A 16,762-nucleotide genomic window follows, 5' to 3' on the forward strand; every position below is an offset into this window, starting at 1 on the left:
GAAGCATTTCTCCACATTCGGGCTGTTAAGAGTTTTTATGGAGCATGAGGAGCAGCTGAAATCTTCTATTGTGCAGATCTTCTTATGCCATCTCTCACATTTGGGCTGTTTTGATGTTGGGTAATGGAGGTCAGTCACTGGAGCCATCAGCACGCCTCAAACAAAGACCTTATCAGATCACTGCACACGTTTTCTGATGCTCAGTTTGGGAGGCCAGAGTTAAACTTTCCAAACCAAACAAGCTCACGAGTGACAACCATTTTCCACCATGTATAAAACCTACTGTATCATCATAAATTCTGCTTTTATTTGGAGCATTCATAACCATAAGCAGCCCAGACGTGAATTACAATGTGCAAAATGTCATAAAGTCAGAATTTGAACCTTTTCAGTCATCATTTCCTTGTTTTTTTAAATAGTCTTACACAAGCTATTTAGTTGGATTTAGTGATTGTTGCAAACTGAAATAAAAAAAAAAATTCCATTATGTAAAAGAAAAAAAAAAGAAAGAAAAAAATGTTCTTATTGTACAGATAAGGCCTCCAATCAGACTATAAGGATGGATGGAAAGACACCACAGTGCCACCCATTGCTTGATTTTATAACCAAAAGAAAGCTGCCATCATAAAATGTGCAGGTACAAAAACAGTTATCTGCTAATTACTGCCAAGAAACAGACCAACAGTTATATAAAAGTTGAGTTTCACTCACTAAAAATGAAGCACAGAAATCCTGTTTGTTCTTTTAGTACAAATATTTATGTAAAAATTCATATTTTTACTGACACGGGTGGCTACAGCTGCCCTGCTCGGCATCTGCTGCTTAATACGCCAATTCTTGATGATTTTTTTTTTTGTTTTATTTTTTTTTTTGTTTTTTTGTTTTTTAAAAAACTCATTTAACATAATTGTTATGAAGGAGGAAATCATTTATGGAGATCAAACAGTTGGAACCACTTTGTGAAGAGGCTTTTTTGAGCCACATTAAGTGTACTGACATTTTCATTTGGAGTAATATTCAATCTCTTTTAGCTCCAGTTTTGGTCTCCTCCGCCTCCCACACCATTTTCCAAGAAAAAAAAAAAAGAAAAAAAAAACAAAACAGCAAATGTTGTTTATCAGCTACACTGACTTTTTCCTCTTACCTGCTGCATCTAAAAGCAAAGCTAATGAGAACCAAGCGAATGAGGAAGACATTAATTTGGACATTTTAAAAACTGGGAGATTATGGGGATTAACTCACTTTTGCAGTTTTATGTCAGAAGCAAAGTTGCTGCTTTAACAGTATTTAAAGCAATGCAGCACATCAGTTCACATCAGTCGCTGCTGCGTGTTCTGTTTTTGCAATGACTCTGTAAGGCATGTTTCACCACCTTGCCTATCAGACAGCATCTAAAACCCCGCTCTAGGTTTTATCTGACCTGGCCAAATAAACATGCATCTGCAGAACACACGTTCTTTCAAGAACAACTCATCTCTCATCATCTTTTAAGAAACGTATCCCTAGAGTCTGCAAATCTTTCTAATCCCATGGAGTGAAAGATCACAGCTTGGTGGACTTCTAAAAATACAAACATTACACATAACATCAAATGATTTCAGCATCCGGCAGTGTTTGGTGTAATCGCATTACTTTTGTCATGATAGCTTGATTTCAAAATGTTTTAAAAATCCATGTGGGAGATGGAACAAAAAGGGGTGATGAGCACTTCTAGTTTGAAGAGTGTGGCTAGAAGCTGAAGCTGTTCAGCACAGCAAACTGAGCACAGGATTGAAATTTAAGTTTTTCTATTAAAAAGTTTGGGGTTTTCTTTAGCAGAGCTGAGCAGCTTCAGCTCATGATAACAATTTTTCTGAGAAACATCTGTGATGCAGATCCTTCCATTTGCTCTTTGTTTTTTTGCAGAATACTTTGTGTGTGTGTCCATATGCACTTGCATCACTAACTTCAGGGTGAACTTCAACTGAACTTCAGGGCTTTTTCTGTAAGCCACATGACATCAAAGCTCAATAGAAAGCAACGCTGACCCTCTCTTAGCAATTTAGCTTTCATTTTCAGCAGGTAACCAAGGCAGATATGGACAGGCTTGTAAGCGTGATGATGCAGTCCCAGCTTTACTGCTTTCTACAGTAGAATCTCACCATTTTTCTGCTCCGTGGCCTCGTTTTCACCCACTTTACTATCAGCTTTGTCCCAATACTAAAAACTACTGAAAGAAAATTTGTGCAGATTCAGCTAGCTAATAAAAGCAGAAAAGCTTAATTTAAAAATCAACAAAGATCCAAACACCACACTGGGGACAAAGTTAACAGGAACACAGTTGATCAAACAAAGACAGAGAGGACGAGAGCAGCTAGGAAACAAGACACAGGTGGAAACAGTTAAGGTGGAGCAAACAATCAGAAACACAGGGTGAAAAAACCAACAGAAACTGAATGTATATGAAAAAATATTCATAGTCACCCCTTAATTCAGGTCATGAAGTCTTGAGCTGACCGTTTTCCCCACCACCATCTAGGTGTTTTGAAACAGGATTTGACATGCAGAGAGGCGGATCTGACTAGAAACTGAGGTGACTGCGTGCTCATTGGATAAGAGCTTGTGATTTTCAAGTCATTAGCCAATGAGCATAACCCTCTGTCACTCTAAGGTAAAATTTATGTTGTATTTAAATCACACAGGCCTAGAGATTGGTTTGCGACCACCTGGCAACCCACTGGTTGCTAGGGGAAAAGCGAGTAATCAAGTGGTGGCCAGGGAGATTGCAGAGTGGTTTGTAGGCCTGTGTAACCAAAGCCATTAACTCATCATAATCGCTGGCCGTTGTGTTCCCATGAATAACTGGAGTTCCGATGAGCTGCCCCCTGCTGGTCATTTAATAGAATGCAGCAGCGCCTGAGAACAGATGGCCTGGATCAACTTTAACAGCGGGGTGTTTATTTTTTAAAAGAAAAGGGAGAGATTAATGCGCCACCTTCACAATACACAGCAAATTCAGGCATAAACAACCCATCTGAAACCACACCATGAACGCTTACAGCGAGTTTGCAGGTTTTAATTGAGCTGAATCCAGAACTGAAGTCAGAATCCTGCTCCTCACATACACGGTCTTAAATAATCAGGCAACATCTTATCTTAATGACCTTGTAGTACCATATCACCCCATTAGAGCACTTCACTTTCACACTGCAGGCTTACTTGTTGTTCCTAGAGCATTTAAAAGTAGAATGGGAGGCAGAGCCTTAAGTTTTCCGGCCCCTCTTCTGTGGAACCAGCTTCCAGTTTGGATTCAGGAGACAGACACTATCTCTACTTTTAAAATTAGTCTTAAAACTTTAAAACCTTTCTTTTTGCTAAAGCATGTAGTTAGGGCTGGATCAGGTGACCCCGAATCCTCCCTTAGTTATGCTGCAATAAGTGTAGGCTGCTGGGGGATTCCCATGATGCATTGAGTGTTTCTTCTTCACTAACTATGTGTTAATAGACCTCTTTGCAGTGAATCATACTTGTTATTAATCTCTGGCTCTCTTCCACAGCATGCCTTCTATCCTGTCTTCCTACTCTCTGCCCCAACCGGTCGCAGCAGATGGCCGCCCCACCCTGAGCCTGGTTCTGGCGGAGGTTTCTTCCTGTTAAAGAGAAGTTTTTCCTTCCCACTGTCGCCAAAGTGCATGTTCATAGGGGGTCATATGATTGTTGGGTTTTCACATATTCTATTATTGTAGGGTCTACCTTGGAATATAAAGCATCTTGAGGCGACTTTTGTTGTGATTTGGCACTGTATAAATAAAATTCAATTGAAAATTGAATTGGTTCGTGCGCTCTTGGCATCTTGGTACAGATGTTCCAAGCTGCTATAACTAACAAGGGCTTAGTTGTTAGTCCAATAATTTACAATAATCAGCAATGTGGGCATTTTATTAGCATTTTCATTATCAGCTGACGAGGCACAAAAGCTAACCTTCAAAATAAAACAGGAACTAACCTGAAGAAGGATCACAAAGGCAGAAGGGGACGCAAAGAGGCACAAAAGTTACAACGGGGCCGTGGAATAATGCAAAACTAATAAAAGCAGAGAAATATGAGTAGGCAGAGTAATGCATTACTTTAAAAAGCAATAAAGATTCAGTTGTTATAGATTATGTTTTTGGCTCACAAGACCACAAAATGTTGATTAAACCGCTGCTAAAAATAGTTCACAGCAGCTTATAAAAGGTGCAGTAATCCACCTCCAGCTTCATTTTAAACATCATAGTTTGAGCTGATTTTAAACGTTTTCTTTTATCTTCTTCAGGGACCACATGGCTTTGAGTTTTAGAGATGGACTCATTTTGTTGGTTTTGGCAGACTAACTAACTTTTTTCTTCAATATTTGAGACTGTTGAGCTCTTTTCATGCCAAAGTAAGCAATCTAAAAGAAAACAGGTACTTTTGTCCAGCCAGCCTGAACTCACCTCTCTCTCTCCTGCTCCAGCAGGTTGGTGAAGTCGTCACTCTTGTTGATGAAGTCGGTGTGCTTTTGCTTCTCGTTGTCCAGCTCCATGACGGTGCGGCGGTGGCATTTCTCAGCCAGCAGCAGCTGCTCCAGCATCCGTCTGTACGTATCCTTCTGTTTGTCCTCCAGACGGTCCAACTAAGGGCAAAACGCGTCAACACTCATTATGGACAACAACCCGCTCTCTAACATCGCATCTGCCAGCACAATATCACAAACCATTAGCCATGGTTATGGTGAGATTGTACTTGTGGGAGAGACTCTCTGCACACAATTCAAAACTTGTCACGCTTACTGCACATTTGTTCAGCCTTTCTTCCTCCACTGCACCCGCAGATTTCACCGAGCATGGAAAATCAGGTTTTGCTGCCATTCTGCTCACCAGAGAATCACTTTAGGATCTAATTTCAATATTTCTTTTTTTTCAAGAACTCCAAACCAAAGTTTTACAATAACTGTTTTATAGCTGGATATAAGTTTAATTTACTCTGTGTGTGTCTGACTGAGCACAGTGAGGACATTATTTCAAGCTGTGGTTACTCCACCTTCCTCTATAAATCATGTGTTGTCTCTGTATTCAACAGTCAAAGCTTCGACGTTTCCTTTTTAGTTTAGGTTCAGTTCACAGTCTCATTTACAACAGTGTATCATCAAATAATTGTTTTTATTATTATTATTTATTCCTAAAATAGCTCGGTACCTTTGAGATTAATGCACTTTTTTTGCCACTGTGTGCTCTGATCCAGTGTAAAAAACTTGTCATTTCCTTTTAAATGATGAAATGAAAGTTATCAGTGTGCTCACTGACCTCAGCCATGGGCTTCTCGTACACATCATCTGTGCTGCTGCCACTGTGGGTGAGCAGGGCGTCTCTCTGCAGGGCCTGCAGGGGTTTGGTGGGCACAGCCGAGCCATAGTGGGCCTCCAGAGTCTCAGGACGGGTTCTCTCGGACTTCAGCAGCCCGATGATGTCCTCTCTGGCCTGAGGAGACACAACAACGAAGGCGTATTGCATACATCCACCTCATTCATATATTATACTGTGAATATTTCTTTTCAGAGGTTTGGTCAGCACTTCCTGACAGAGAGAGAGAGCTGAGACACTCAAATGAGACAAAGCTGACTCCAAATAAAACAGCATGCAAAAAGCTTTGCGTCAAAAAAAGCTTTGCGTCAAAAAAGCTGGAATGATGCAATAAAAATACAGATTATAAAACATATCACATGATTTGATCATTTTAATCTAAAATAAGCTCTCCAATAAAATAATAATGGATTGCATTTATATAGCGCTTTACAATTCCACTATTCATTCACTCTCACACACTGGTGTGAGTAGTCTGTCATTCTACCCACAGCTGCCCTGGGGTAGACTGACAGAAGCGAGGCTGCCATATTGTGCCATCGGCCGCTCTGGCCAACACCAGTAGGGTAAAGTGTCTTGCCCAAGGACACAACGACCACAACAGAGAGAGCTGGGGGATTGAACCAGCAACCTTCCAGTAACAGATGAGCTTCCCAACCCCCTGAACCACGGTCGCCCCAAATGCTAACGCAAAAAATAAAACATCATCAACTGCCATCAGCTTCAGTAACAAACATTAGACACAGCTTTGCATGATGCACAGTTCAAAATAATCGTTCTTTATTTTATACCAAGCCTTGGTGCAGCTTCTCTAGTCATCATTTGTTTAAAATACAATAACCCCTCCCCTTTTAAGCTAGCGTTTCTCTGATAGGCTGACCTTGTAAACAGAAGGTTTAAACAGCAAATGGGAGGGGCTTCTGTCAGTAGTAGGCAAAACTGGTCTCCATGACATGTATAAATAGAAAAACCCTGCAGGAATTATTTGCACATAGACTGACATCATTATTTGAAACTTTGGGCATGTTTAATACGAGCAGCCACTGTTTGAACAGCATCCATTTGACAGGAACTAAGAGGCAGAGCAGATGCCCTTCTAGTTTTATGTGCAGTCTCATCCCTGACCTTCCAGGTTTGTGCCAGCAGAGAGTGCTGTTTCCTTCATACAGCATTTCATTTCACAGATCAACAGCTATGAAGCCTGCTTGGTTTATTAAAAGCATCACAATCACCTCTATTTTCACAGCACTGGAAATATACATTGATTTAAAAAGCTGTTTTTACATTACAGCCATTTAAAACATCCGCACACCTTCACCAAAGAGGGCTCTGTAGTCTGCTGCTCCACCGTCTCAGTGTGTGCTGTGACATCTAATTCAGAGCCTGTGTTCTTACTTTGTATATCTCATACAGCTGTTATCGCAGCCAGCCGTGGATCCTGAAGATTATAGTTGTGATCTCATAGAAAGCATCAAATCTCTGTCCTATTATTTTCTGTCTTTACCCTACATGTCACTAGTGAGCTATTTAGACCAACACATGGTGGTGCTGAGATGAGCAGGATAAATGTGCATAATAGAAGTCCAGAAAGTAAGCAAGAGAGGAACTAAATTAAAGGAGAAAGCAACAAGATCAAAAAGACAAGGAACGGCTGAAAAAATGCAGATAGGTTCACAAACTGACAAACAGTGAGGAAAAGCACAAAAGCACAGCAGAAGGACAGAAAGTCAAACTGCAGCGTGTGCAGCTGAAAACAACCTGCCAAAAACTGCATTTCCCCATATGTCCACTCAAGACTGACGCTAAAAGTGAGTTACAGCTTTTGGGGCTGCAGATGTCTGGAGGAGCGTCCTCCTGTCAATCAAAGTAGCTACGCCCTGAACTTTAAGTAATGACAAAAATCAGGTGGATAAGTTTAAAAAAAATTGACCTCCAGAAAAATTAACTTTTGATAGAGACCACATGCAGCAGTCTTATTCACGTAAATATGTTAAAGTTAAACATCCCAACATGGAAGTCTATGGGGACTGCCACACAGTTGAAGCCGACCTCTACTGACCATTGGAGGAACTGCACTTTAACATCGGCTCGGTTTTTCAGCTCCCGGAGTTGCTGCTCAGTTAAAAATCGATATAACTCGGGATTCTGTTGCGGCTTGAAAGTTGACATGTGGCCACTCGATTGGTGTCCTAGCTGTAGCTGCTAGCTGTCTGCTGGGCTTCACCTCAGCTAAACTGGACCTCTGGGCTGTGTTTGTTCTGTCAGTGACTTTAAGAGCATTTTTTATTTCATTCTTAATTTCTCAGAGATTAGAAATCAGTGGATGACATCATAGTGGCTACACCCATCTTTTATTTACAGTCTATGGTTGAAATGCATAAATGAGACTTTATTTAAAAGGATGCTCTTGTCATGGTTAAAAATGTGCTTATTTAGCTTGAATCTAAAGCAAAGCCTGACCCTAAATAGGTCACCAGTAACCTGGCAACATTCCTTTCTCAAACAGGAAGAAAAGGAGTGTGTATGATGGGGAGTATTTTCAGCAGTGGTTAATCCACATTTGATACTCCTGTGAGGTTGTATGTGGGTCTGGTTTAAATAAACTGCAGTGTGTGTGTTCATAGTGATGAAGTATCATATCACCCGAGGGAAGAGTGCGGCTCACTGATGTGTTTTTAATAGTTCTTGGACGATAACGGAGCTCAGAGGAATAAGATATATAAAGGTTTAATCCACAGTAGTGGCATGTGATCAGCGTTAGTTTAGGTATATTTATGAGATTTGTCGACTTGGAGAAAACACATGATGATGCTTGTTGTATTTCTGGCTCTGTCATGCTGCAGCAAACTCTCCTTTTGTGTCTAAAATCTTGATCTGTTTTCTATTCCTGAGCACCTGACACGTGAAACAAAGCAGAACAAAAGCAGCTCTTCCTGTGCGAGACATTGCTCTGTGCTGATTATTTCTCTGCCTGATGGAAAATATTCAACACGCCCAAACAGATGAGCAGGATGGAAACAGAGGGCGAGGCAGCAGCATCCTGCCTCTCCGGAGAGAGCTTTATAAATGTGCCTCCATTAGAAAATTATTATCAGAGTGGAACCCAGAAGCAGCTGGTGGGCTGTTTCCACAAAAATCTCACTCATCACATGCTGTGAAACATCAATATGTCTCAGCGATGATGAAAAACTCCACTGCATTTATGGCTTTCACATCCCCAAACAGCTTCAGGCAAAGAAAAAGAAAGGAAATAATCAACACTTCAGCTTAAACGACTGAGCTGTCAAATAAACACTACTGCACCATCTCAACCAATACAATTAATTATTAAGACAACTGATCCTACTGTAATCAAACTCAGCTGATTCAGTCAGGTGTCCAGCATGTTCTCAGAGGTGCTGCAGGTATAACGCCACAGCCATGGCAGACATTATTACTGTCTGATGGTATGATGGCTAAACCCGTACATGAAAAGATGTTGACACTGTTTCCATGCACGATTGAAGTTCAGTCAGACACAGACACACTAGGATTACCAGAGCATGTGCTTTTAAATATAATGAACACTTTTCAAGCTATGTGCATATTTACATTACATTACAGATAAGAGGAAAACAGCTGTCCAATGGCTAAAAGAAGCAGCAGAAAGAGTCTCCAGCTGGTTGTGGTATAAGCAATAAAAAAGCCCGGAGGAGATGGGCAGTAACCACTCTGGGAAGGCTTCACCTGGTGACCTCTCCTCCACCTCAGGGCTGGATCCATTAAAACCAAATGGAGTAATTAGGCATCTTTGATGTAATGAAGCCCCACCGTTAACAGAATGCTTTTCTAACCAATCAGACAACTCAAAGAGCTTTAGACTATGAGCCACATTTAACTATACATTCATGCAACGCTGCACTCTTTAAGCACTTGATCTACTTCACATCCACAACCAATAAAGAATCATCACTTAACCTGGCATGCATGTCTTTGGACCTGTAAACAAGATTAAATAAATAAATGTGTACTTTATTGATCCTCGTGGGGAAATTCCTCTCTGCATTTAACCCATTCACCCTGTGAAGCAGTGGGCAGCCATTGGGCGCCCGGGGAGCAGTGTGTAGGGATGGTACCTTGCTCAGGGGTACCTCAGGGTAGCCGTTCAGTGGAACCCCCAACCTTCCGATCATGGGGCCACCACTCTACCTACTGAGCTATATCCCTGCCCAAAGCAGGTTCAAAGTGACCACTCAGTCTTCGCTGTCTGTATTAATGAGCCACACCAGCGGCTTTGACAAACTACTTTTTGCCCCGTGAATGAGAACGAGTCAAAGGTTTGGTTGAAAATACACTTTCTTTTAGGGAACATGGTTAAATATGAATAACCAAATCGAGTTACTGAGCTTTCTCATTAAATAAGGACATTTCTTTGAACTTTAACCAGCCACCATCTGAATGCACGTATTCCCTCTCAGATGTAGTTGGCAGCGCTCAAGCCATCAGTTCATTAGAGATTTGCATGAAGTTGGTTGCCAGACACATAAATGTGTACAGATGGTGTGCAATAATATGCATGTGAACATACGTATGAACATGTGATCACTGTACAGTATGGAAATGTTCATGACCATAATCACAAATGTGCAGTTAAATTAAATCAAATCAAACTGGAAAAAATGGGAAAGGGTGATTTTTCAATGCAACTGCTGCAAGGGGCAAACAAAAAGGGACAAATTTACAAAAATATGTCACATGACCTTGATGTCATTCATACCTGAACTTCTCCCTCCATGACTCCTAGCAGGTGAAGCAGGTCCTTCTTGGACAGATCTGGTGTTGCTGGCTTCTGGCTCTCTGCAGCTTTCTGAGGTTTCTTCACTGAGCCCGACACCCCCGTCCTCCCATCCTTCTCCTCTCGGTGAACTTTCATCTTCCTCTTCGTCAGCTCCGACATGTTTTCATCTTCCTGCTTGATGAAACCTTTACTGGGCTGGATGTGTCCATCATCTGGACCTTCCATGGTGCAGGTCCTGGATCGCATGTTTTTACCTGTGGGAAAGGGGAAAAAAATGGAGACCATTAAGTTTAAAAAAAAGACCCAAGGAAGCCAGATGTTTGTCTTTTTATATCAGTGTTGGGTTTCAGCTTGTAAAGATTTAAAAATGGTAAAAATGGCCTGCATTTGTATAGCGCTTTTCTAGTCCATAGGACCCCAAAGCGCTTTACACTACATTCAGTCATTCACCCATTCACACACACTTTCACACACTGGCGGTAGCAAGCTACATTGTAGCCACAGCCACCCTGGGGCGCACTGACAGAGGCGAGGCTGCCGGACACTGGCGCCACCGGGCCCTCTGACCACCACCAGTAGGCAAACATGGGGTTAGTAACTTGCCCAAGGATATTTGGCATGCAGCCAGGATGCAGCCTGGGATCGATTAGTGGCTGACCTGCTCTGCCACCTGAGCTACAGCCACCCCATTTACTTGGCTTGAAGGTTTGCTTTGGACACCTACGACATTAACAGGATCATTGTATTTGCAGCTCAGCCTCAAATTCCAGCTGTATGCACAACAAAGACATTAGCAAGTGATGAAAGCATGACAACAAAATAAAGGCAGTGAAATATTAACCATGATGGATTACCCAGCTCACCTTTCAGAATTTCAACCACTGCAAAGATGATTTTCATAGTATTCAAACTAACTGGCAGCGATGCAGCAGCTGCCTGGAAAGTCCAAACCACTAACTGTATATAAAAGATGATCATGGCCACCAGACTACAGATCACCCAGTGGCTTGTCGAACGACATTTGGAAGGCTTCTCAAGTTTGACGTTTTGGCCGTCATATAGCGGACGCCTTCAGTGATGCACAGCATTGGTGATACAATAACAACAGGTGACTCATATAAATATTTACTCATCATCTAAGCTTTAGACGTCCAAATGTTTCTGCAGCAGGCTGTAAAAATGTTCATTTCTGCTGAAAGTTGAACATTTTAACATGAGAGTCTATGGGAATTGGCTTTGGGAGCCAACCTCTAGTGGCCATTATAGGAACTGCAGCTGAGTTGAGTTGGTGAGAACTAAGGTTCATATCTTCATCATATTGGTTTCATATTGCAATCATGCAAACATCCCAAAGAGCATCATGTCACATTCTCACATATGCGGCTTGCATTACCCTGTATTTGACAATGATTGGTTTGTAGGTGGAACTGTGCAAATGATGTTGCTCAGTCATCGATTAGACAATCACCAATTGAATGAACCAAGAAAAACGATTCACATTCCTCTCAGGACTTTTTACATGACTCATGAGAAAAAGAAAAACAAGATATAATACAATGAATTAACAATTTAGAAAGGTTTAAACACTTTTTCAAACAGTTTGTTTTTTGTGACCCTCGTAGACAATGAGGACATTTAAGTACCCTTAGTAGGAGGAAGAAGTCACATTCATGCCTCAATTTATGAAACTGCATCCTGTAACGAGGTTTCTTAAACCCATTAATGGAAAGATCTTGGAGAAGCTCGCGGCTCTTCAACGGTAAATTGATACACCTGATGACCAGTGATGGTCCATCCATATTAAGTGACCATATTAAGTTAACTTTAAAAAACAGTTTAAAAAAATATTCCCATTCCAAAATGTTATGGGACAATCTCATTGGCTTACAGAGTGATGATGTCACAAGGACAAAAGGGGAGTGAGACGCAGCATTTTTAGTTGATTTGTTCACAGCAGTTGTGTTCGCAGCCTTCAAACGTTTGACCAAAGATACATTTGGAAACCTTCTCAGAGTCGCTGTGTACAGACTATGTATCCACAAAAATGCCAACTAAGCAAAAAAGATTACGCTGCCTGAGGTGATACATTTCTCCAAGAGAAGAAGCAAAGCTTGATGAAGCGCTGGGAAAAAAATAAAGAAATCCTCCAACAGAAGGAAGAACAGGACAAAAAGCAGAGAGAAATGGAGCGCAAATTCAAAGGCGTGGAGGGAGAAAACAAAGTGCTGAAAGTCAGGCTTGATCAAACACTGTGAAACAATGAAGAGCTTCTTCAAGAAAAAGAGCAACAGAAGAAAAGACAGGAAGAAGAAGAATTTATTCTCCAGGACTTTGAGAGGAAAAACCTACAACTGCAACAATTCTGTGATGAAATGAAGGACAAAACAACTGAACTGAAAGGAGAAAAGGAAAAACTGGAAAAACGATGTTCAGAGATGCAGCGTAGGATCAACGGAATAGCGAGAAACAACTCAGAGCTCATTAAGGGGATGTTGTTGAACTTCAGTGACTTCAAGAGTGAAAACACAGAAATGCAGGCACAAAAGCAACAACAAGAGAAAGTAAATGAAGACCTGCAGCGTACGCTTCAAGAAATCCAAAGAAGAAATGAGCAGTTAGAAGACATGCACAACAAAGCACAAGAGAGAAGTACAGACATGCACAAGATGACTCTAATGCACGAGGCAACATCCAAAGAACTGAGATAAAAGCTTGAAGACACACAAGCAACATTAGAAGATGTGCAGCAAATATACCAGAAACCCGAGAAGCAAAATGCTGAAACAACTGATGAGTTGAAAATCCTCATCCTGGAGAAAAAAGCGCTTGTGGAAAAGTGCCTGAAAAAAAGCTTCCACTTGTTCCAGAGGAGGGACATCCCCCCCCAGCCTGGTTCTGCCAGATGTTTCCGCCCGTTAAAAGGCAGTTTTTCCTCCCCACTGTCGCCCAGTGCTTGCTCAGAGGGGATTGTTGGGGTTTTCTCTCCTTTACCCTGTTTTTTTATTTACTTGTTTCTTTAACTTTTGGTTCTTACTTTGTTTTACCTTGTTTCTTTATTTACTTGTTTGTTGAACTTTTTTTCAACTTACTTAACAAAATAATAAACCAATTGAATTGATCCTTTCAGTATTTTTCATCTTATCTTTATATAATTTTTCCAAAACAATTTCAAACAATCAGATCTGTCTTTTATTTTCTTGTTGAAACCTCATAAATGGTGAACTAGGTGAAAGCTTTTCTGCTCTTTGCAGTGAGACAACAGAAATGCAATGATGGCAGAAAAAAGTCACACTTTGATGAGCCACAATTTAAGCTTTACTGCTGCACTGAATACTGAGTTTCGTTCTTTGTGCATTTTCGATGGGGGAAAGCTTTGGAGAGCCGGACCTTCCCATGTCTGAGCAAATCTCCTCTACGACCAAAGCCAGGTTAAACTATTGTGCTCACTGTGAAAGTGAAAAGTAGCTTCGGCATCACATCACAGGAAGATAAATGCAGTCACCTGGCTGTGACTTCTACCTTCATTCATACGCATAATAAAAAAAAAAAAAACAAGTTACAACCAATTGAATCTGAATGAGGCCAAAGTTCATGATGTCTGGATGAAAGCAGGTCGTGACTAAGCCAAAGAGAATCCTGGCAGGCCAGAAGTAGCAACCACGTTACCGATACCCGTTATTAATAGTTGTTTCAGGGTAGATGCCAAAATTTCCCATGTGTCAAAACCACAGAGCTGAAAAGAAAAGGCTCAACCAGGGGGTCAAAATCTAAAGCCAAGACAAGCTCATCTCAGTAGCTGGAGGTCCAGGTGTCAGATGGAGAACATTTCGACAAGTTCAGGGAAAGAATCTGATCTTAAATCCATTCAGATTATATCCGCTGCCCCAAATCTGGATTTAATCAACATATCATGGATTCCAAACCACAAATATGGTGTCACTCCACATTAAAAAGTGTGCCTTGAATCCGGAGTCAGTCCGTATGATTTATTCTTCTTCTACCCTTCATCTGGAGTTAGTTTATATCATAAAATTAAATACTGAATTTGGATTAAAAATGAAGAGTTCAACACTCAGAATGTGCAGTCAATCCATATGATGAATTCTGATGTGATTCTGGAGTCAGTTCATAGGATGAATTCTCTATCGTCAATCTGGAGTTAATCTATATCACAAGTTCTTTAATCTGAATCTAAAGCTGGTTCATTTACACGTGACTGAAGCATGTAGCTCATGTTTAAGAAAGCAAACAGCAGTTCACAGTTTTAACAGTTACTCTTATGTCTGTCGTTGAGAGTAAAACAACTATTGCACCACAAGACCATAAAAACAAGCTAAATTCTAGTTATGCTAGTAAGAAGTTGAGATAATAAAATTCAAATTCGAAGGATATATTCTTTTAACCTGTAGAGTTTTATTTTGTTAAATGCTTATTCTGCCAGTCTGCATTGAAAAACTGTCCCAGGAGGAACTGCTTGAGCAGCGTTGATGGTACTGTACATAGACACAACATTAAAACACCAACACAATCTCTCCCACTTTTTCCTATTTTAGTTCAGATATGACACTAAATGCCCAATACGAGTGTGTCATGACTCACAAAGGATCCACAGGCAGATCACCACCAAGAAAAACACATTATTTCTAATTTTTGTGTACTCTTGGCAACAAACAGACCAAAATTTAACCAATAGCATAAAATCGTTGGAAGTCAGAAAGTTTTTGTCCACAAGGTTTAATTTCAATCCTAACTCTGAAACCTGCACTGATATCAAGCTCACAGGACAATGAAGCTCCTGGGACATGTTGCTGACGTTCAGCAGGCCTTTCACTGGAAGCGGCGCGTACGGCGTCTGTAAGCAGAGATGCTCTGTTTACAGGTCATGTTGTTTTCATTTCTGTTGCTACATGTCACATCAAAGACTTTTGCAGGCTTCTGATGGACTCTCACTCGTCAGATACCGACACACTGTTGCACCGAGTCCCAGATAAGTAAAGCCATCCCTATAAACAGTTTACCTCCCCAGAAGGAGCTCTGAGTCATGATTTCACTGTGACCTTATCAGCATCACATCCTGATGAAGCACCGATGAAAAGTCTACTCAAAGAGTTTTCCATCACTGAACGTCTTCAGCACAGAAAAACAGATTTATTTCTCGAGTATTATTAGAAACCTCTTCCTCTTTAATGTCGCCTGCAGTGTGTCGTCCACCATCTGTAACTTTCCAGAACTGGTGATCTCACTTCCACATACAGGGAGTGCAGAATTATTAGGCAAGTTGTATATTTTAGGGATAATTTTATTATTGAACAACAACCATGTTTTCAATGAACCCAAAAAACTCATTAATATCAAAGCTGAATGTTTTTGGAAGTAGTTTTTAGTTTTAGCTATTTTAGGGGGATATCTGTGTGTGCAGGTGACTATTACTGTGCATAATTATTAGGCAACTTAACAAAAAACAAATATATACCCATTTCAATTATTTATTTTTACCAGTGAAACCAATATAACATCTCCACATTCACAAATATACATTTCTGACATTCAAAAACACAACAAAAACAAATCAGCGACCAATATAGCCACCTTTCTTTGCTAGGACACTCAAAAGCCTGCCATCCATGGATTCTGTCAGTGTTTTGATCTGTTCACCATCAACATTGCGTGCAGCAGCAACCACAGCCTCCCAGACACTGTTCAGAGAGGTGTACTGTTTTCCCTCCTTGTAAATCTCACATTTGATGATGGACCACAGGTTCTCAATGGGGTTCAGATCAGATGAACAAGGAGGCCATGTCATTAGTTTTTCTTCTTTTATACCCTTTCTTGCCAGCCACGCTGTGGAGTACTTGGACGCGTGTGATGGAGCATTGTACTGCATGAAAATCATGTTTTTCTTGAAGGATGCAGACTTCTTCCTGTACCACTGCTTGAAGAAGGTGTCTTCCAGAAACTGGCAGTAGGACTGGGAGTTGAGCTTGACTCCATCCTCAACCCGAAAAGGCCCCACAAGCTCATCTTTGATGATACCAGCCCAAACCAGTACTCCACCTCCACCTTGCTGGCGTCTGAGTCGGACTGGAGCTCTCTGCCCTTTACCAATCCAGCCACGGGCCCATCCATCTGGCCCATCAAGACTCACTCTCATTTCATCAGTCCATAAAACCTTAGAAAAACCAGTCGTGAGATATTTCTTGGCCCAGTCTTGACGTTTCAGCTTGTGTGTCTTGTTCAGTGGTGGTCGTCTTTCAGCCTTTCTTACCTTGGCCATGTCTCTGAGTATTGCACACCTCGTGCTTTTGGGCACTCCAGTGATGTTGCAGCTCTGAAATATGGCCAAACTGGTGGCAAGTGGCATCTTGGCAGCTGCACGCTTGACTTTTCTCAGTTCATGGGCAGTTATTTTGCGCCTTGGTTTTTCCACACGCTTCTTGCGACCCTGTTGACTATTTTGAATGAAACGCTTGATTGTTCGATGATCACGCTTCAGAAGCTTTGCAGTTTTGAGACTGCTGCATCCCTCTGCAAGATATCTCACTATTTTTGACTTTTCTGAGCCTGTCAAGTCCTTCTTTTGACCCATTTTGCCAAAGGAAAGGACGTTGCCTAATAATTATGCACA

The 16,762-nt window shown here is 41.1% G+C and overlaps 1 protein-coding gene across 1 annotated transcript in view; it reads right to left on the reverse strand.

Annotated features, from left to right (window-relative positions):
* The window catches only part of filip1b (filamin A interacting protein 1b), a 49,822-nt gene that overhangs the window by 10,176 nt on the left and 22,884 nt on the right, over nucleotides 1-16,762 (reverse strand). The window contains exons 2-4 of the mRNA XM_080882038.1: nucleotides 10,117-10,391; nucleotides 5,304-5,477; nucleotides 4,455-4,633 (exon numbers count right to left, since the gene is read on the reverse strand). Coding sequence (XP_080738164.1) covers nucleotides 4,455-4,633; nucleotides 5,304-5,477; nucleotides 10,117-10,383 — 620 coding nt within the window. The 5' untranslated portion in view covers nucleotides 10,384-10,391. The remainder of the gene's footprint in view (nucleotides 1-4,454; nucleotides 4,634-5,303; nucleotides 5,478-10,116; nucleotides 10,392-16,762) is intronic.

This window comes from Rhamphochromis sp. 'chilingali' (assembly GCF_963969265.1).
Source record: "Rhamphochromis sp. 'chilingali' genome assembly, chromosome: 5".
Classification (NCBI taxonomy): Eukaryota; Metazoa; Chordata; class Actinopteri; order Cichliformes; family Cichlidae; genus Rhamphochromis; species Rhamphochromis sp. 'chilingali'.